At 35.0% G+C, this 23,346-nt stretch overlaps 1 protein-coding gene across 1 annotated transcript; it reads left to right on the top strand.

Moving 5' to 3' along the window:
- The first annotated feature begins 7,652 nt into the window (after positions 1-7,652).
- On the top strand, positions 7,653-22,908 carry LOC141654932 (protein FAR1-RELATED SEQUENCE 5-like). Its single transcript, XM_074462040.1, has 4 exons — positions 7,653-7,662; positions 7,761-7,856; positions 21,235-22,521; positions 22,718-22,908. The coding sequence occupies exons 1-4, from the start codon at positions 7,653-7,655 to the stop codon at positions 22,906-22,908; spliced, it is 1,584 nt and encodes a 527-aa protein (XP_074318141.1).
- The last annotated feature ends 438 nt before the right edge of the window (positions 22,909-23,346 follow it).

Raw genomic sequence — 23,346 nt, 5'->3', positions numbered from 1 at the left:
TTCAAACAATATTATCATCAATACGGAGTATAATAATAATGAGTATTATATTACAATAATCTTCAAGCATGGTGAATTGAATTAAAAGATGACAAACGCTTGAAAATTTAATGATTATACAGATTTAGTGAATCTGAAAAATATAATGATTTGTGATTTATGGTGATATAGTGAAGATCTATTTGTATTTCAATTTGTGAATTTATATATCGAGAATTTGGGAGGGAATTTATAAATCAGAAATTTTTGAAGGTATGCAAATATAAGGCGGAGAAGATGAAGTTCTTAATAAAGAGAAAAAGTAGACATGTCTAACTAATTACCTGCTACATCAGGTAAAAGAGAGAGCAATTTTGTTAGGGGAGAGGCGGTGTATTTGTTTATAGTATTCTCAGTTAATTTAAAGTATAGAGTATTTTGAGAAGAGGGGCAATAGTTCAGAGTATTTCCATTAAATAACCCTTTTTAATATTTTAAATTACACAAAATCTCATTGAAGACGACACGTATCCGTCACTTTGCAGTGACGGATACCATTTCCTCTCACAAATGATCCAAATAGAGGAGAGAAGGAAGCACATGGGGGTGCCCCCACCTTGTCCCCCCTATCCGTTTTGTGAGTGGTATTACCCGTCACTTGCTCCGACCCGTCTTCAGCAAGACTAACTGTTTAAATTATTTGTTAGTTATTTTGTATTAATTTTAATTTTATTTAATTGCACACTTAAACTAATTTAGTTAAGCCATTATTTCTTTTGGGATCGAGCCCTTGTTATTTACTATTGTTTATCGTGTAAGGTGTTAGATATTATTAGGCCGATTAGGCCGTATCTTTTATATGGGCTTTGATCCAAGACGGAACTTGTATTTATATTACGCGATAAGCTAATGAGATGTAACATAACACAATTAACCTAATACATTTTGTAACATGGTATCAGAGCCCATGGTCGAAAAAACTAAAACAAAGACCTGGGCATGAAAAATAGAAAAAGAAAAACTGGGCCAGAAAAAATGCAGTTGGATAAAAGACTTAAAAAAATGCAGTTGGATAAAAGACTTAAAAAAAATCCAGTCTGTTGAACAGGACCTCACATGTGAGGGATAGTGTCAAGATACAGCTCACTCATGATAAAGACACATGTGAGTATCCCACATTGGAAAAAGAGGAGAGGGTTGTCTATCATATAAACCAAGGAGTTACTCCACCCATGGTCAATTGGTTTTGGGATGAAACCCTCTTGGACTTATAAGTCGGCTCTATCTCCTCCATACGGGTGCGGCCCAGGTCCGATAACGGAACTTATCATACGGATGCGGAGCGACAGGAGCGTAGGAAATTGAGTTGTTCTCATTGTAAGGCCTCTGGTCATGAGGTGCACAATTGTTTTATAAAGACGCGGAAGTTCCCGGACTGGTGGCGTGATCGCCTGCGTACTCTTGAGAAGCTTCAAGCTAAACCACGGTCAGGCTCTCGGTCTCAAGCTCGCGCCAATGTGTTGATGGTTGAACCTAGTACTTCTTCCCAAGATCGTCTTAGTGGTATGTCTCTTGATTGGATAGTTGATACGGGGGCCTCCCGTCATGTTACGGGTGATGTTCGTTGGTTAACGGAGTCACGGACAATTCCGAATTGCCCGATTAGCCTTCCCAATAGCCACACGGTTTCTGCTACTGTAGTTGGCTCGGTTCAAATTAATAACTCAATTAATAACTCTTTTATTCTTCGCGATGTTTTATTTGTTCCGAGTTTAACTTGCAACTTACTTTCAGTTTCTCAACTCGAGGCTTCCACTTCCTGTGTGTTGAGTTTTACTAATTTATCTTGTCACATTCAGGATGCTTCATTGAAGACGAAGATTGGAGTCTGTGAGTTGCGCGACGGGCTATATTATTTGCGTGCCAGTGAACGGGTAGCTGTGAACCGGGTGATAGGCTATCGCACACCTATGCAAAGATAATTTCCCTAGACACAAATTAATGTAGTAGTAGGAGTCGAACACAAAGAGGCGGGAATTGCGCTATGAAATGCTATAGAAAGATTTCTATTAAGGTCGATTACGTTTGGTTTGGTTTGTTGGTTGGTTTGATGATTAGCAAATATAACGATGTAAACTATATGATAAAAGGAGTTTAGGGGAGTCGGGTCACATATGCAATTGTAAATATATATTCATGCTAAACTCGGTAATATTAACACTGTCAATTGTTTAGGCTTAAAGACATCCACCTCACGATATTAGTGTCAACCATAGACCGGGTCCTAGAGAAACTCTCGTTTATGACTAGGTCATCCTACTACACATGCTTAGTCTAATCCGATTCCGTGCCTCTCGACTTATAGAATGAATTAACAAACTTAATCAATGAATAAGGCTTTTAAATAAAGATTAAACGTGACGATGCAAACATGTGATAGAAACAATTAGACAATATTATATCTACCTAATTTATCATTTTACATATATTAGATATTGCATCGCTTCCCTAGTCCCTAGACTAAGGAAAATTAGCTACTCATGTTGAAATTTAAACTACAAACTTTGATATAAGAAATGATAGACATGTTTATAGAAATGATATAAACTAAATGATGAAACATAAAATGTAAAATTAAACTAATGTGATAAAAGTACTAATGATAAACTATGTGATAACTAAAATAGAATGTAAACTACTAAACTAGAATTAGAATTACCGTAATGAAAATGTAACTTAGAAACTTGCAAGGAAGAACAATAGAGAACCAAAAGCTTGAGTATATAAATAACCAAATGTTTAACAATCAAAAGCTTAACCATATTAAAACTAGAGATGAAAACTAAGAGAGAATTTTGTGCTTAAAGCTAATAGAGAATGAAATAGTGTATGAAAGACGTATAGAAGATATCCCTAATGACGGATTAAGGCCCCTATTTATAATAAAATAGGAGCATAACGTAAAAATCCAAGAGGGGGTCAACCCCGATTGATAGGCTATCGCACACCTATGCAAAGATAATATTTATACCCTAGACAACAACTGAATGTAGTAAATACAAGGGGTCAGCCCCAAATATTTTCTCTTAATTGCTTGAGTAATTGCCTAGAGAATCCCATGTGAGCCATTAATCCCATCTTTAAGCCTTTGGTTAATCACACAATTTAGCATCCCATGAGCATCCAAAGTTGAGCATCTAAAGTTGAGCATTTTGTGGACTTGTAATTGGGCTTGACATTTCTTGATTTGTGTTGTGCATTTCTCAAATTAATCCACTACATTTGCTCATGCAAGTCCATGTTTTACTTCATTATTGGTCCATTCTTCCTTTCAACTTAGCTTTGTATCCTAGTGCTTATAAATATGTGGAATTAAGCTCCTTAAAACATAAGTACCTACAAAATATGACAGAACACGTAAATACAATTAGAAAACAAATATTACCTTACTAACACTAAAGTTAGTGCATAATGACATGTAAATATATTAGCTTATATTTTAGTATGAGTAGCTAGTTTTCCTAATCTAAAGGCTAGGGAGCCATGCAAAATCAAATATATAACATGTTTAAATAGGTTGATAATAATATTATTCAATTGTTTCCATCACATGTTTGTATTGTTACGTTTAATCTTTGGTTGTCGGCCGTAATCGTAGATTAAGTTTGTTCATTCGTTCTAAAGTCGAGAGGCACAGAATTGAATTAGACTAAGCATGTGTGGTAGGACGACCTAGTCATGGACGAGAGTTTCTCTAGGACTCGGTCTATGATTGATACTAATGCCGTAAGGTGGGTATCTCTAAGCCTAAACAATTGACAAAATTATTAGTACCGAATTTACCATGTTCATATGTTTACCTTTGCATGAGTGATCCGAACCCTTTAGACTCTCTTTCATTATATAACTTACATCATAATTTTTATTAATCATCAACCAAACAAACCAAACCCAAATCGAAGTCGACCTTGATAAAAATCTACCCATAGCAATTCACGACGTAATTCCCATTTCCTCGTGTTCGACCCCTATTACTACATTAATTTGTGTCTAGGGAAATTATGTTTTCATAGGTACGTGATAAGCCTATCAAATTTTGGCGCCGTTGCCGGGGTTGCCAGCCCCGATTGGGGGCGTGGGTTTCCGGATTTATCTTCTTAACTTCTTGATTAAATGCTTGATGAATCTTATGCAAATCCTTAATGCCTCTTTAATCTCCGGTTAAACATTCCGTTTAGCATCCCATGAGAATCCTAAGAGCATCCCAAGTTGAGCATCTTATGTAGAATTTTGTGAACTTGTAATGTGGGCTTCATTTTGTAATTTTTACATTTCACATTTCTTCATGCTTGGCTTTGTAATTTCTTCCATGGTCCATTTAGCTTTCATACTTAGCCATATATTCTAGTACTTGCAAATGTGTTAGGAAAAAGCCTATTGATAGGCTATCACACACCTATGCAAAGATAATATTTATACCCTAGACAACAAATGAATGTAGTACTTAGGGGTCGAACCCAAAGGAGACGGGAGTTATTAATTAATTGTTATGGATTGAATTTACCTTGGTAGATTACGATTGATTGATTGGGTTGAAATGATAAAACAATAATAAATAAAATGTCTAGGGAGGTCGGGTCACACATGCAAATTATTTAAATGCTCAAATTAGACATAGGAGTTGATAATTCGTTAATTGTTTAGGCTTAGAGACACCCACCTTACGATATTAGTGTCAACCATAGACCGGGTCCTAGAGAAACTCTCGTCCATGACTAGGTCGTCCTACTACACATGCTTAGTCTAATTCAATTTCGTGCCTCTCGACTTTTAGAACGAATGAACAAACATAATCAATGAATAAGGCCTTTAAACGAAGATTAAATATGATGATGCAAACATGTGATAAAAATAATTAAACAATATTATAACATCCTAGTTTATCATGTTACAAATACTTTTTATGCATGACTCCCTTCATTCCCTAGGCAAGGTAGGCTACTCTAACATGGTGGAAATATAAATTAAACTAATGATAAATGAAAACATAATGAAAATATGAATAAGGAATTACCTTGCAATTGGAAATGGAAATGGAAAAACAAAACTTGTAATGAAATAACTTGAAATGAAACTTTGGAATACAACTTGAATGGAAATTGTATTGAATTGTTTATAACATAAAGTAAATCTAAACTAAGCTAAGCTAATAACTAAACTAATCTAACTACTAAACTTAGAGAGAAATATGAGAAATTGTGTATGTGAATGGTGTGTAAAAGTGTTGGAGTCTACACCCTTTATATAGGAAATGAGGGGTGAAACTTAGAGCAAATACAAGGGGTCAACCCCAAATATTTTCTCTTAATTGCTTGAGTAATTCCCTAGAGAATCCCATGTGAGTCATTAATCCCATCTTTAAGCCTTTGGTTAATCACACAATTTAGCATCCCATGAGAATCCAAAGTTGAGCATCCAAGACATTCCCCCATCTTCTCTACTTGGGCTTTAACACTTGATTTTATACTTGGACTTGACTTTGCATTTGTAATTCTTCAACTTAATCTATCATTTTATCCATGCAAGTCCATGAACATCTTCCATGTTGGTCCATCATCTTTTCTTTAGCTTAGCTCATGCTTCTAGTATTTGTAGTTGAGTAGAATTGAGCTCATTTGAGCTCATTTTCCTACAAAACATGAGAAAACATACTAACGGAACTAGAAAGCAAATATTAGCTCATAAACACTAAAGGTAATGCATAATACATATAAAATGGAGTTAATCTAAGGGGTAAAAGTATGTAAATTATGCACTTATCACCTATAAATGCTTAGATTCTTACAACATATAACAAATACAAACAATACACCTAGAACACAAGATTAGCTCACAAATATACTAATTAAAGTATGATATGCAATCAAAACCGAGCTAAAATGAGGGGTAAAAGTATATATAAAATGAACACATCACCGGGTGAGCACGGATTTTTTGGTTGATACATGGCATATACGTCTTGGTCATCCTTCCAATAAAGTTCTCTGTTTTTTACCGAATGTTAGCAATTTAAATTCTTCTAATTTGGATCATATTTGCGATGTCTGTCATCTTACAAAACAATGTCGTCAAAGTTTTAGTTTGAATTCTAATAAAACAGCTGCTATTTTTGATTTAATTCATTGTGACTTATGGGGTCCTTATCGTACACCCTCGTTTTGCGGGGCAAAAAATTTCTTGACCATTGTTGACGATTGTTCTCAGGCGGTCTGCGTCTATTTATTACTCGACAAAACAGAGGTCACGGGTATGTTTATGAGTTTTTTAGCCATGGTTAATACTCAATTTTCCAAGTAAGTTAAAATTGTTCAATCTGATAATGGAACGGAGTTTAATGAAATGTCCGACTATTTTTTTAAACACGACATTTTATTTCAAACTTCATGTGTCGGGACGTCTCAAAAAAATGGTCGTGTCGAGCGTAAACATCGTCACATACTCAATGTCACTCGCGCTCTTATGTTTCAGGGGCATTTACCAGCCTCTTTTTGGGGTGAATGTATTTTAACAACGGCTTATTTAATCAATCACACTCCTTCTCATCTTCTTCACAATAAAACTCCATATGAAATTCTCTTTGGTTCATCCCCTTCCTATGTTAATTTAGGCGTCTTAGGGTGCCTTTATTTCGTTCATAACCAAAATACCAAAGGCGGTAAATTTGCGAAGAGGAGTCGTAAGTGTGTCTTTCTTGGGTACCCCCACAATAAAAAAGGCTGGCGTATGTATGATATTGCTACCGGGGATATTTTTGTGAGTCAGGATGTTCAATTTTATGAGGATTCTTTTTCGTATGCTCCTTCCCATTCCTTGGTTTCTTCGACTACTTTTGTCGAGCCCAATTCTGATGGGCCGATCACGCGTGTGGGGGAGTCCAGGGTTGATCCTTCTGTGTCCGTTGAGCGTGAGGGTGTCGAAGGGGAGTCAGGTGTGGCGAGTACGCCTGCTGCTGAACTTGGTCGTGGGAAGCGAACGAAACGACCTCCGCCTCACTTGAATGATTATTTGGTTGGTACGTCTGATGACACGCCTCCGGATATGCCCAGCAACTCACCACCCGACTCTCCGTCTTCGTCTTCAGGTACCCCTTATGCTCTTGCTAATTATCTCACTTGCGATGAGTTTTCTTCCCGTCATAAACAATTTCTTGCAGCAATTACAAACGGTGTTGAGCCTCCCAATTTTTAAATGACCATCACTGACCCTCGTTGGTGTAAGGCTATGGAGGAGGAAATTACCGCTCTTGAGAATAATGGCACTTGGGAATTGACTACTTTACCTCCAGACAAGAAGGCTCTTGGCTGTCGTTGGGTTTACAAAATTAAATACAAATCCGATGGGAGCATTGAACGATATAAAGCAAGGTTAGTGATTTTTGGTAATCATCAAGTTTATGGTATTGATTATGGGGAAACTTTTGCGCCCGTAGTTAAGATGGTGACGATACGTACTTTGCTTACAATTGCTGCTAGTAAAAATTGGGAATTACACCAGATGGACATTCATAACGCTTTCTTACATTGAGATTTAACGGAGAAAATGTATATGAAATTGCCACCTGGGTTTAGCAAAGGGGAAAGACGGTAAAGTTCGTCGGCTGTGTAAATCATTATATGGGCTCAGGTAAGCTCCTCGCTATTGGTTTGCCAAGCTAGCTTCTGCTTTGCGACAATATGGTTTTAAACAATCTTATTCGGATTATTCTTTGTTCAATTTTTCAGCTAATAAGGTATGTCTTCATGTTCTTGTCTACGTTGATGATCTTGTCATTGCCGGGAATAATTCGACTGCTAATACTCAGTTTAAGCACTATCTGGGTACATGCTTCCATATGAAGTATTTGGGCACTTTGAAATATTTTTTGGGCATTTAAGTTGCTCGTAATTCGGAGGGTATTTGCCTCAATTAGCGAAAATATGCTTATTTCTGAGACCTGACTTTTGGGTTCGAAGCCTAGCTCCACGCCAATTGAACAGAATAACCAATTGGGTGACGCTACAGGTGATATTATTGAGGATGTTGAGTTTTATCGTCAGCTCGTCGGGCGACTAGTTTATCTTGCTGTTACTCGCCCGGATCTCTCTTATGTCGTTCATATATTATCGCAATTTTTAGCTCAACCTCGGAAAGCACATATGGATGCTGCTCTTAGGGTGGTACGGTATCTCAAAGGACGACTGGATCAGGGAATTTTGCTTCGCTCGGATACCTCGGTTATAGTCTCGGGTTGGTGCGATTCTGATTACGCAAAATGTCCCGCTTCTCGTCGCTCCGTTTCCGGTTGGATTGTGTTTCTTGGTGGTTCACTTATCTCTTGGAAGACTAAAAAACAACCGATTGTGTCACGGTCTTCCACTGAAGCTGAATATAGGTCTATGACCACGATTCTTTGTGAAATGAAATGGCTCGTGGGATTATTTTCTAGTCTTGGTGTTGTGATCCAAACACCAATAATGTCGATTTCTTGAGATAATAAATCAGTTCTTCAACTCGCTCAAAATCGGGTCTTTCATGAGCGAACCAAACATATCGAAGTCGATTGTCATTTCATCCGCGACGCGATCTCCGAAGGCTTGGTTTGTCCATCATATGTTGCCACAAATGTGGAGTTCATGGATATCTTTACTAAAGCTTTAGCGTTACCGCAATTTGATTTTCTCCTTCGCAAACTAGGCATTCTTGATCTACATGCTCTAGTTTGAGGGGGAGTATTAGGCCGATTAGGCCGTATCTTTTATATGGGCTTTGACCCAAGACGGAACTTGTATTTATATTACGCGATAAGCTAATGAGATGTAGCACAACACAATTAACCTAATACATTTCGTAACAGATATGCTTTAATTAATTGTTTTAAATAGCGATATTTAGAAGTTAGAATGTTTTAACCACCTTAAATATCCATGAAAGAGCATAACCCAAAATAAAAGGCCACTTTTATTGTTGTCTTGTTGAGCAAAGAGTGAGTTCATATAAATAATTTTGTACTCTCTATGTCCCGGTGAGTTGTTATCTATTTACATTTTGAGGTGTACTATTTATTTGTTATCTATTTTCATTTTGGGTAAGTATTGAACAAATGGCTAGTATATGCAAGTTGCAATAATTTCTTTATTTTAATGGTGCAATGCACGGGACAGTTGAAAGTTAACACAATAATTCGCTCATGGAAAAATAATGTGAAATAAAGTGTCTCAGAGTTGAAGCTATGAAGCGGTTTCATTTGTTTTATCTATTATTATACTTTAGGTTATTATGATGTTTGAGGGCAACTTATAATTATTTGAGATCGAGGAAAGTGTTCATAACATGACTAATAGTAGTCATATCCAAACTCATCCGTAATTTTATTCGTCATATAAAAGAAACAAAATCCAAATTAGGTTATAAACTTCTCCGTGATAATCCAATCTCAAAGTCCAGTACCAGACCTCAACGTTGTCGACATTCCACATTAAAATAAGATCAACATTTCAATAGTGTGCTGTAATATTATTGAACATGAATGTTAACCTTATCAACTTTCATGCTCCTTGTTTTCGCCAATTAATTGTTTAATACTCCCTCCATTATTTATTTTATGACATTTTAGATTGAAGCACACAAAATAAGGCATGCATTTATTCCTTTTTTATCCTTCTTAATTCACTTTTTCTGCACATTTTTTTACACGTGTCCATAAGAAAGAGTGCATTGCTTATCATGTCCTTTTCTTTCATGTATTCCATTGGCTGATATAGAGATTTTATGTGACAAAAACATTGGGAATTGGAGAGTGTTTATGATAGAAGGGCTAAAACGACAAGTATAACGCAAAAAATCAAAACACCTAGAACGACATATAATAAGTAATGGAGGGAGTACTATACACTTTGCTACTATGACTGCGCTTGTTCGAAATCCGACAGTTGCGTCTAAAATTTGATCATGAAATAAATATCAAAAAGTTATGAAGCTTAATATAGACCATACTAGATTTAATGCCCGTGCGATGCATGTGACACCCCGCGATAAAGCGGAAAATCTAACTAATAAATTAAAGCGGAAATTTGTGATATTTAAAAAACTTTTAACTAGTTAAAGAATAGCACGCGGGTGCCACTAACGAAAAGAAACAAATAAAACAATAGACAAATTTAGGTTAATACAACCCAAGTCTAGAAAACGGGGAAAAGATATCCCACGAATAAACATATAAGGTGTTTCTAAACTAGCAACTAAGGCCCAAGGGTTTAGTTCTCGCTAGCCCACACGTCTTCCCCACACAAGCATCTTCACCACCTGTCATTCATGTAAACATGAACGCCACAGTCAGTGGGGGTTAACTCAAGGTTCTCCCAGCCACAATATGTCGAAACGAACATAACAAAGAACATAAACAAACAATCATATTAGATAAGACATAAGTGAATCGAATCATAACTAAACATAGGATCATACGTGTTTAAACCAACAAAGAATAAAGAAATGATGGAATAAACAGGTAAGACATAAGCAACAATAACTAAATGGAGAAGAAAGACAAGGAAACAGACACGACCACTTAGCCACGAGCACATATTTCAAGGAGATATGACCAAAGTAACCATCCAAATAATGCAAGACATTTATTACTCTTAGACTATAATTTCCCAGGGTAGGACTACGATAATAATACGGTCCTAGTCTAAATCTGGAGATTCTCGGGTGTACATCCCGATTCGACGTGCGCCAGCACAGCGCGCACCCAAGACTCGACTACTAAGGAGACCGAGTACCCCAATCGCCAGAACAGCACGAAAGTAGCGGAAAGACTGAGATAAGACTTACTTGCCAGAACAGCACAAGTGGCCAAAAGCCGTACTTGCCAGAACAGCACAAGTAGGCCAAAACCGAACTTGCCAGAACAGCACAAGTAGGTCAAACCCGTGCTTGCCAGAACAGCACAAGCAGGACAAAAATGTATGTCAAGCACGTACGATGGTAATATGGCATTTCTACAAGAATACGACTCTTACAAGTAATTATTTATAATAATATTTTCATACTTGTAACATATAAATAAACATTTCATTTCATAATTATACATGCCGGTTAAATAAAATAAACAAGTACAACAAACAAGTACATGAGACGGGATTATTAATGTCACACTCATACTCATGGCTTGCATCTCACCATTAGTACGGATGGGAACATCAGTCCCGACGATCATATCGCAACTAGAGGGCCTATGGATCACCCCTAGTGTCCGATATGACCAAGGCTCTCACAACCGGACAATACAAGACATTATCAAGAATATGACTCTTACCAGTACTTATAGTAAATATCTCGTACTTGTATCATATTAATAAATATTCCATTTTATAATTTAACATGCCGGTTAAGTAAGAGATAACAAGCGATAATGAATAATTTACGAGATAAAATGTGACCAACTCAAGTGACTCATTTACGAGCCCACAACACAACTATACATGACCCATCAAATGAAACTTATTAGACCTAACACCAAAATCATGTGTAGCCCAAACTAAGATTTATATAGAATCCAATAAGTGGCATACAACAAGCCCAAACATTTAATCATGTACCACCCAAAAGTTTAGCCACAAGAACTCCAACCATTTACTCACATAAAGCCCAACCATTAAAATTATTTGAGCCCAATAAACAAAACAAATGAGTCCAACAAAATAAACATGTATAAGAACGATATTTAACGAATTGCGTTTTATAGAGCATGGGACCGAAACTCAATAACTTGGAAAGGACGGATATTCACACCATTTTTACTATAGAAATTTAAGCCAAGAAAAATCACGCCCTCTTCAATCCAACATCACCTTCAACTAAACCCATCACCACGTCCGTCCACTCTCAGCTCCAAAACCGAGTCCGAAATACCCAAAACAGTCCATTCAACTCAGAATTAAGACGGAAATAAGCTCAAATAAGACATGAACAACCACCATTAAACTTGTCCTAATAAAACTCGAGATTAACGATTAATGACAGTCCATACACGGTACCAAAATAGAATTCGAGCAGCTCTTTTTTTGTCCAAGTTTGAGACGGAAATAAGCAAGCACAAGGCACAATTAATCTACGCCAATGCCGACCAAAAAAAATTAATCTACGCCAATGTCGACCAAAAAAAATTCAGGGAAGGACATAGACATCAACTGCAGTAGTACATGAACATAAAACACGCAATGAACTCGATATATCCCCTCATACCCGAATCCAGTTTGAGACGGGTCCAAGGCAACCAAATCAGCCGTGTAAAATGACCATTATCAAGACCAAAAACAACCCCATTCATGAGGAACACACAAAGACTTAAACTTTACTATAAATGAAGGTAAAAACGAGTAGGAAGGACGGATTCCCGACATTTTGTCGAGTAACCTATCACCGTTACCTTAACTCTTCGAATTCTCGAGTAAAAACGTCCATATCACGAGCCTATCTTCAGTCTTCAACTAAAAAGGAGGAAAAACGAGTAACATGGGTCACAAAACCGGGTTTGTAAAAAGATGCCCATTTCGAAAATTCAACAAAATAGGAGCTTTCTTACCTTAAAAGAACGAGGAAGGGACGAGGAAGCTAATGGTGCAAAAATAATGGAGTTTGGTTGAGAGACGAAGGCGGGATCGGAGTTTGAAGGGTCGACTAAAAAGAATGATGGTTTCCCTGTTTTGTTGTTGCTGCGTTTTGTTGCAGTTTCAAGACTATACAACTGGATGTACAATGAGCATTGTACATCCAAGGTTATTTTAGTCTTTTTTCAACTATTTTTGAAAAAAAAGGGTAACGTAATTCAATTTTCAATCTAATCCTCATTCTCTCTTTGACTGTTTCCATATTTTTCTAACTTCTCTTCATCTTCCTCCATCATCCAGTTAATGAATCATCTTCTCCCTTAAATTATTATAATTAATTGACTTTGCGGAACTGCGCATCATCTTGAAGAATTTTTTTTATCCAATATAGTGCATGGAAATAGTTGAACCTCGTATTATTTTTACATTAGCTCGTATTCTTATCTGAATATCTCGTATTCTTATGTGCCCGTATTTTAAAGCTCATGATCATTTTAAGCTCGTATTCTTTTTACATTAGCTCGTATTCTTATCTTAATAGCTCGTATTCTTATGTGTTAGTATTTTTAAGCTCGCGGTTCTTTTAAGCTCGTGTTCTTTTTACTTTAGCTCGTATTCTTATCTTAATAGCTCGTATGCTTATGTGCTCGTTTTTTTAAGTTCGTGATCCCTTTAAGCTCGTATTCTTTTTACATTAGCTCATATTCTTATCTTAATAGCTCATATTCTTAGGTGCTCGTATTTTTTAGTCCGTATTCTTTTAATAATAGTTCGTATGACGATTGGGGTAGAAATTTACCTCAAAATATTGTTAGATGCATTTTTCCTTCCTGATGATGATATAAATTGCTTCTCGTTCACGAAATATTGTTAGATGCGTTTTTCCTCCTTGATGATGATGTAAATTGCTTCCCTTTCACCATTTTAGAATCAAAATTATAGAGAAGAGAGATTTGTCGACTGTCGTTTAAGAGAAATTTAGAGAAAGAAAAGAAGAGGGTTTGTCGACTGAAGAGAAATCAGAATTAGGGAAAAAAAAGATGCGTAGAATTTATTTTTATTTTTATTGGGCTTAGATATATATATATATATATATATATATATATATATATATATATATATATATATATATATATATATATATATATATATAGCGATTCTTATAAGACCCTTACATCCATTGAGTCCCTAAGTCCTTATAAGGGCCTTTGGATGGAAGGGATGGAGGGATGAGATTACATCTCAATGGATGGTCATAAATCTCCCTCCCTAATCTCCCTTCCTAATCCATGTACAACTCCATCCTAATTTGTATAACTCCATCCTCCTTCTAATTCTCCCTTCTCACTTCCTCATAATTCATCCTCTCACTTCTCTCTCATTCACTCTCATTTCCCTCTCATTCTCACAAAACCAAAAAAAAACCAAATCAACAAAAAAAAACCCAAAAATATCCACTCCCTCTTCCACACCTCCGGTGACCACCACCCAACCCGCCACCACCCGTCACCCACGGCTCAACCTCCTCTTCTTCTCTCTCACCCACGGCTCAACCGGCCACCACCCGTCACCCTTTTCCTCCTTCCTTCTCGGCTCCTCCGACCTCCCTTCTACCCAGCCCCCACCCGACCTCCCTCCTCCCAGCCCACATCCCTCCACCACGACCCTCCCTCAACCACCCCGCACACACGCCGCCACCTCCTCCCTCCTTCACGGATCCGCCGCCACCTCCTCCCTCCTTCATGCCTCATTTGCCGCCGCCGTCTCGACCATAACACCACCCCACCAACACCGACCCTCCCTTACCACCACCACACCCGACCACACCAATAACCACGAACCATCCTCCGTCCTGCACCATCCCTCTTCTCTGCCGCCTCTCCCTTTTCCTTTCTATTTTTTTTTTTTGATCGAAAATAAATAGTGGTTGTTGGTGGTTCGAGTGTCGGGTTAGTGTTGGTGATGTCGTTCCATTTGTAGGGATGGTGGTTGTCGTGATATCGTGGTGGTGCTTTTTTTTTTTTTTTTTTTTTTTTTCAGTTCTACGTTTGTGGGGATGTAGTTGGTGCATGGCTTTTTTTATTTTTTGGCGGTGGTCGTTGTTGTTATTCTCGAAGCGGTTCTTTGTTTTTTTTTTTTTTTTTTTTTCTTTTCTTTCTTGTTTTACGGGATTTGGGTTTTGGGATCGGCGGGTTTTTATTATTTTGTTATTGTTATTATTGTTATTTTTGGTTTTTATTGTTTAAATTTCAGATTTGTGTTTTTTGGTGTTGTTCTTTGTTTTTTGTTTTGTTTTTGTTCTTTGTTCTTTGTTTTTATTTTTTATTTTTTTATTTGGTTGTTATTGTTATTTGATTTTTTGGACTAAAGTTATACATCTTGTCTATTAAAGTTATACACTGCGTGCATTAGAGTTATACACACGATATTTAAATTTGGTTTTTTTTTAATGTTATTTGGTTTATTTCAGATTTCGGGTTGGGTTGGGTTGTTGGTTTTTTGGTTTTATTATTGTTATTTGGTTTTTTGTTTTTGTTATTATGAGTTTTTTTGGTTTTTGTTAATTTTTTTTTTTTTTTCATATTTTTCATATTTATTGTTTGATTTTTTTACTATTTACGACTAAAGTTATTCATTTTATGACTAAAGTTATACATTTTATGACTAAAGTTATACATTTTATGACTAAAGTTATACATTTTATGACCAAAGTTATACAAAAAAAGACTAAAGTTATACAAAAATTGGACTAAAGTTATACAAAAAATTGACTAGAGTTATACAAACTGTGACTAGAGTTATACAGTGTGACTAGAGTTATACGTTGAATCACTAGAGTTATACAAACTGTGACTAGAGTTATACATTGTATGACTAGAGTTATACAAACTGTGACTAGAGTTATACATTGTATGACTAGAGTTATACAAACTGTGACTAGAGTTATACATTGTATGACTAGAGTTATACATTTTATGACTGAAGTTATACTCTTATGGATTAAAGTTATACAATTTTGGACTAAAATTACACAAATTTGGACTAAAGTTATACAATTTTGGACTGAAGTTATACAAAAATAGACCAGAGTTATACAAAAATGCACCAAAGTTATACAAAAAATGGACTAAAGTTATAAAAAAATTGGACTAAAGTTATACAAAATTGGACTAAAGTTATACAAAAATGAACCAAAGTTATACAAAAATGAACCAAAGTTATACAAAAATAGACCAGAGTTATACAAAAATGCACCAAAGTTATACAAAAAATGGACTAAAGTTATACAAATATGGATTAAAGTTATACAAATATGGGCTAAAGTTATACAAATAAGGACTAAAGTTATACAAAAATGGACCAAAGTTATACAAAAATAGACCAGAGTTATACAAAAATGCACCAAAGTTATACAAAAAATGGACTAAAGTTATACAAAAAATTGGACTAAAGTTCTACAAAAATTGGACTAAAGTTATACAAAAATGCACCAGAGTTATACAAACATGCACCAAAGTTGTACAAAAATGCACCAGAGTTATACAAACATGCACCAAAGTCCATTTTTGTATAACTTTAGTCCATTTTTTGTAGAACTTTGGTCCATTTTTGTATAACTCTGGTGCATTTTTGTATAACTTTAGTCCATTTTTTGTATAACTTTGGTGCATTTTTTGTATAACTCTGGTGCATTTTTGTATAACTCTGGTGCATTTTTGTATAACTTTGGTTCATTTTTGTATAACTTTGGTCCATTTTTGTATAACTTTAATCCTTATTTGTATAACTTTAGCCCATATTTGTATAACTTTAATCCATATTTGTATAACTTTAGTCCATTTTTGTATAACTTTGGTTCATTTTTGTATAACTTTGGTTCATTTTTGTATAACTTTGGTTCATTTTTTTAAAACTTTAGTCCAATTTTTTGTATAACTTTGGTATATTTTTGTATAACTTTGGTTCATTTTTGTATAACTTTACTCCATTTTTGTCTTAGATAAAAAAAAAGTATCTCACAAAAAAAAAAACGAGATTTAAAACACGAAATCTTAAAAAAAAAATATAACAAGAAGAGATTTAAGAAAATGACTAAAAAATGATAACTAACAAAATAAAAGACAACTAAAATAAAATAAAAGACCAAAAAAATAATAAATGGAAAAAACAACTAAAAACATACAAATTAATACAAAACGAAAAAAAAAAAAAAAAAACGAGTTGAAAAAAAAAAAAAAAAAAAAAAAAAAAAAAAAAGTCGGCGGGTGGGCGGCGGTGGGGTGGCGGCGGGGGGGTGGTGGGTGGTTATTTGGTGTCGGGTGGGGTGGTGGTGGGTGGTGGTGAATGAGGAAGAGAGGAATGAATGATTTATTTGAGTTTTTTGATTTATTTGGATTTTTTGGGTTTTTTATTTATTTGGATTTTTGGGTTTTTTTTTTATTTGGGTTTTTTTTTTTTAGAGTTTGAGAGAAGAGAGAAATGAAATGTGTAAGATGAAAGAGAAATGGATGAGTGGAAAAGAAATATAAAGTAAATTAGTGATTAATTAGAGTGGATTAGTGAAGGAGGAGAGAGATGGTGAGATTAGCTTTATAAACACCCTTTTTGGGGTTGATCTCATCCCTCCATTTCCCTCCATCCAATGGCTCATAATAGAACTTATGGACTCAAAATAAATGTGGACCTTAGTTGATCTCTTCTATATATATATATATATATATATATATATATATATATATATATATATAGTGTTGAGATCAAATGAGTCCCCCTCCTAAGTGTGAGTCCATAAGTCCTCCTTAGAGCCCTTGGATGAGCACTATGGAAGGCTGAGATTGAAGACAAAAAACAAGGGATTAATGCCTAATTAAGCCCACTCTTTCACTACCTTAACTAACCCACCCTAATTATCACTAATTTCACTATATATAATTTATTATCACACCCATTTATCTCTCATCTCACACAATTCATTCACCTTCTCCATCAAAAACCCAATAAAATCAAAAACCCAACAAATTCAAAACCTAAAAATTCAAAAAAAATCCCCCCTCTTTTCCTCACCCACCCACCCCCTCCCGACACCACCATTCCCGACACCACCACCATCTGCCGCCACCCCCACCACCCACGACACACCCACCACTGCCACCGTCACCTTCTCCGTCCTCCTTGCACGCCTGCCACGCCGACCACCTGCTGCCCACCCACATTCCGAATCCACCTCCTCACACCCACCTCCCCACGACCACAACTACCGCCATCCTCACGCCCGCCTCCACCACCGACACTCTCTCCGCGCCGCCGCCTACCGTCCTCCATCACCCATTTTTGTCCTTCCGCCTGCCTCCTTTCGTCCTTCATTTCTCTTTTTTCATTTTTTTTTAATGTTTTGATGGTGGTTATGTAAAATGATGGTGGTCATTTTGTTGTGTTTTGTACTCCGTATTGTTGTATTTGTCTTTCCCTTTTTTGTTTTTGTTTTTATTTTATGTTTTTAAGTTTTTGTTTTAAGTTTTAGATTTGTTGTTTTGTTTTTTTTGTTTTTGTTTTATGTCATAAAGTTAGATCTATCTTTGAAAAGTTAAGTTTTTTTCAAATTTCATATGTCAAATATCGTCTTAATTTATATTTTTTAAAATCTCATATTGTTTAAATTCGTCTTGTGTGCTAAAAATTACACATTGTGTGCTAAAAATCTCGCATTTATATTTTTATTTCGTTTTTTTAATTTATTTTGTTTAAATTTACCTATTGTGTGCTAAAAATTATGCTTCCAATGATTTCAAAATTCAAAATTTGAAATTCCCGCCTCCAATGTTTTCATGCGATATTTTTACTCCATTTTATGCTTGTTTCTATTAAAATTATACTTATTTCAATTAAAATTACACTCTTTTCTGTTAGAATTACACTTTTTTCTGTTAAAATTACACTTTTCTCCATTAAAATTACACTTTTTTCTGTTAAAATTATACTTTTTTCTGCTAGAATAACACTTGTTTCGGCTAAAATTACACTTTTTGTTGTTAGAATTACACTTTTTTCTGTTAGAATTACACTTTTTGTTGTTAGAATTACACTTTTTTCTGTTAGAATTACACTTTTTTTGTTGTTAGAATTACACTTTTTTCTGTTAGAATTACACTTTTTTTCTGTTAGAATTACACTTTTTTTTTTAAAATAACACTTTTTTCGGCTAAAATTACACTTTTTGTTGTTAGAATTACACTTTTTTCTGTTAGAATTGCATTTTTTTCTGTTAAAATTACACTTTTCTTCATTAAAATTACACTTTTTTCTGTTAAAATTACACTTTTTTCTATTAGAATTACACTTTTTTCTGTTAGAATTACACTTTTTGTTAGAATTACACCTTTTTCCTTTAGAATTACACTTTTTCCATTTAGAATTACACTTTTTTTGTTAGAATTACACTTTTTGTTAGAATTACACTTTTTGTTGTTATAATTACACTTTTTTCTCATTACAATTACACTTTTTTTTCATTAAAATTACACTTTTTCTATTGGACTAATGTTACACTCTCAATGGACTTGGTCATATTCTCATATTCTCATTGGACTAATGTTACACTCTCAATGGACTAAAATTACATTCTCGGACTTTGAAAATTATACTTTTCTGGACTAAAATTACACTTTTCTGGACTAAAATTACATTCTCCTGGACTAAAAATAACAATCTTATTGGACTGAAATTACACTTATCTGGACTAAAATTACACTTTTAAAAGACTAAAGTTACACTTATAAGTCACTCAATTCACAATGAGTTGTGTTAAAATTGGAAAAATTCAAAATAATATTTGTCGAAAAACTGAGTTACACTCGTAAAACGCAAAATATATTGTAAATTTGCTTCAAATTTTCAAATTTCAAAATAAAATCCGTCAAACCGCAATTTTTTCCGTTGAAATTACACTTTTTTCCGTTGAAATTACACTTTTTTCCGTTGAAATTACACTTTTAAAACAGTGAAAGTGTAGTAACATTTGTATAAAAGTTTCAGTCCAAAAAAAAATTATGCTCAACAAATTTTTTTGGTGTATAATTAATCCATTAGTGAATGTATAATTAAAGCTAGAGAGATAAAGTGGATTAATTAGTATATAGGAAACTCATTAGTGTTAAGTATACTTTTTTGCTTTCAATCTCAACCATCCTTAGTGGGATATCCAAGGGATGTAGTGAGGACTTAGGGACTCAAAATATATGGTGGACTCATTAGAACTTTACTATATATATATATATATATATATATATATATATATATATATATATATATATATAGAGATAGGATCTTGAGAGTCTAGGTTATTAGGGTGAGTCCGTCCTACCATCCCTAGCCGTTTGATCATGTCAATCTGATGGCTGAGATTTAATCTAAGCTTAATGTTGTTTATAAAAACAGTTGCGCTGTACTAATTTGTGTCATAATTCTTACGCAACTTTCTCTCTCTTCTTTCTCTCTCTTTGCTTTTCTCTCACGCTAATCATCACTTTCACGATCAACGTCGTTTTACGTGAATCTGTTTCATCATATTGCAGTATTTGATTACTTTTCTTCAATTGTTCATATTGTTCTTACACAATTCATTATTTGCTTTATTACTAGGTTTACGCGTTTACTTGATCAACATATATCTTTTCGGTCTTGATTCCTTTCGATTTAGGTAATTTCTGTTCTTATTGTACAATTGTTATTCAATTTCGGTTTCCTTTTCATCTAATTGCTTGCATATTAGGTTTTTAAATGATTCACGCTTTTTCATCATTTGCTTTTTTATTTTTGCGGTCTCTTTTTCATGTCGATTGTTCCTTCTACTCCATTGATTCGCGTATCAATTGAAGATGACATTCATCCAGGTATTACTATAATTCCTTTGTTTTTCGAATTAAAATCGTTTTATTGTGTCTGCATGTGTATTTTAACCGACTTTACCTTTATATTTTAGTATTTTACATTTATTTCACTTATCCTGTTCTGAATTAAGTCAGTTTCTGTCTATTATTTCTTTTTGAATTTAATTTTTTCCTATCCACATGTTTACTAATCGTAACATATAATTTATTTCACTATAACAAATTTATTACTCAATTACGCGTTGTTTTTTGTTTATTTGTTTGCATTTTATATTTTAGTTAGATATTTTGACATGTGAAATTACTATAACAGATAGGCTACATTGCTGTAACAAATTCTATGTCACTATAATATGTATGCTATATTACTGTAACATGTGATAAAAGACTAAAACATATGTAATATCTTATGTTAACATCATTTTGTTCTTACTATAACATCACCATAATGTTGTTGTTACATCATTATCAAACAATGTGATTTAGTATTATTATTTTAACAGATCCCATGTGACTATAATATGTATGCTATATTACTGTAACATGTTATAAATGACTATAACATATGTAATCATTCTTTGGAATAGCAAATCATATCCCTATAACACCCATTTCATTTCACTGTAACATGTTTTATTTTAATAATATTAATACACTGTAATCTTCCTTTTAATGTGCTATATGTAGTCTCTTATTTTCTATTTTCATTTTGTTTTATTCAGAAGTCCAATCTTGTCGTGATTCTGTTTTTACTCCAACGTGCACATCACACCCAACAAAAATACATCCACTTCAAGTGAGCTACACTCCTGGTGGTAGTCAGAGATGGACTAGGCTAGTTGAGGAGGGTTTCACACCTAAACTATCCATGCATTTTGTTGATTATGATTCAGCAATGTGTTTTTATGTTGTGTATGCAATTTCCTGTGGGTTTGAACCAAGGCTGCATACCACAAAACGTACCCGTTCTGGTGAATTACTTAGGAAATCGATTGTTTGTAATCGTCAAGGCTTTAGAGATAATAAGAGGAAACTGAAGTGTCCTGCTCAAGAGGTTGATACTGATTCTACTGTTAAACCTCAAGGTTCAAGGAATGTTAAAGTTACTAGGGTTGGTTGTCCAGCAATGATGAGAGTGGAAGCGGTGGAGGGTGGAGGTTATAGAGTCGATCAATTTGTTGCTGTTCATAATCACCGTCTTCTTTCTGTTATAGACAAAGAGTTCCATAAAGTTGTTAGACATCTTTCTGGTTTCCAAAAAAAGTTAATAATTGATAATTCAAAGTTGAATATTGGGGCAGACAGGAGTTTTCAACTTTGCAAAGTATATGCAGATGGTTATGCTAATGTTGGAGCGACTTTGACAGATTTTAAGAATTTTGCAAGGGATGTCAAATGCTATATAAGTTTACAGGATGCAACTCTTTTCATCAATCACCTTGAAGAGTTAAAAAAAATGAAACCTGGTTTTTATTTTGCGTATGAGGTTGATGATGATAAGTGTTTGAGCAGGGTTATTTGGGCAGATGCTGAGTGTAGGAGGAATTATTCTATATTTGGGGATGCGCTTAGCTATGATGCTACTTATGGAACCAATAAATATCGTATGAAATTCACCCCGTTTACTGGAGTTGATCACCATAAGCGGTCTGTTACGTTTGCATGTGCTTTACTTGATCATGAGGATGAACATTCTTTTGCTTGGTGTTTCAAAAAAATTTTGGACTGTATGGATCAAAAAGAACCATTATGTCTCGTTACAGACCAAGACCCTGGGATGTTACTTGCCATTCCTAAAGTCTTCAAAACAGCCCGTCATCGTTTTTGCATGTGGCACATTATGGAGAAAGTCAGTGCAAAAGTGGGTGCAATCACATGCAAAGAAACTGATTTCCTATCTCGTTTGAATTCTGTTGTGTGGGATTCTGGTTTAGAACCAATGGAGTTTGAACAGAGGTGGCTTGAAGTTATGAAGGACTTTGACCTTTGTGGCCATAAATGGCTTTCTAGTATGTTTCGTGATAAGCATCTCTCGGATTCCGATTTTTAGGGACATGCCAATGGGAGGCCTATTAAGGACAACTCGGAGATCCGAGAGTGCAAATTCATTCTTTAAGCGTTATCGAATCACTATGGAACTTTGGTTGAGTTAAGTTGCGTTATGAAACACCATTGAACAACAAAGTTACCTACAAAAATGTCTAGACAAGGACAGTGAGCACAGTTTACCAGTTACTACTCCATCGCCGACTAAGATTGAGATACATGCTGCATCTGTCTATACTCATAAAGTTTTTTATGATGTGCAAGTTGAATTGAAGCACACTTCCGTCTGCGGGCTTGCTGGTATGCCCTTGAATGGGGACATTCGTGTATATGATGTAAATGATGAGTGAGACATACTACATTTCGGTCTCTTACACCGCCACAACGAGAAGATGTTAAGTGTACTTGCAAACTTTTTGAAAGTAAAGGTTTACTTTGCGGACATGTTTTTGGGTTTTGTCAGCTAACCTTCTTAAAAGCATTCCTGGAAAATACATTGTCCCTCGTTTGGTGCAAGGTTTCTTATAGAAATCCTTTTTCAATTCTCCCCGGGAATCTCGTCGAGGATTGTGAGCCTGCTGATGTTATTAACATGGAGATTTCTAATGTGTGGTCGAGTTTTATTCTACAATGGCTATTGCAAAAACTCTTTCGTAGATCGAATTAAAGAGTTAGCTTGCAAATTTGAAGGCTTTTAGAGAGGAAGTCAGTCTGCATCATCGAGGTATTATCCAAGGAGAAAGAGATAGAGCAATTGTTGGGCTTCACAAATTCTTTAGAAGTTACAA

This window comes from Silene latifolia, chromosome 5 (genome assembly GCF_048544455.1).
Source record: "Silene latifolia isolate original U9 population chromosome 5, ASM4854445v1, whole genome shotgun sequence".
In the NCBI taxonomy this organism is placed as follows: domain Eukaryota; kingdom Viridiplantae; phylum Streptophyta; class Magnoliopsida; order Caryophyllales; family Caryophyllaceae; genus Silene; species Silene latifolia.
Note: the sequence above shows the minus strand (reverse complement) of the source record. Positions and strands in the feature narration are given on the sequence as shown.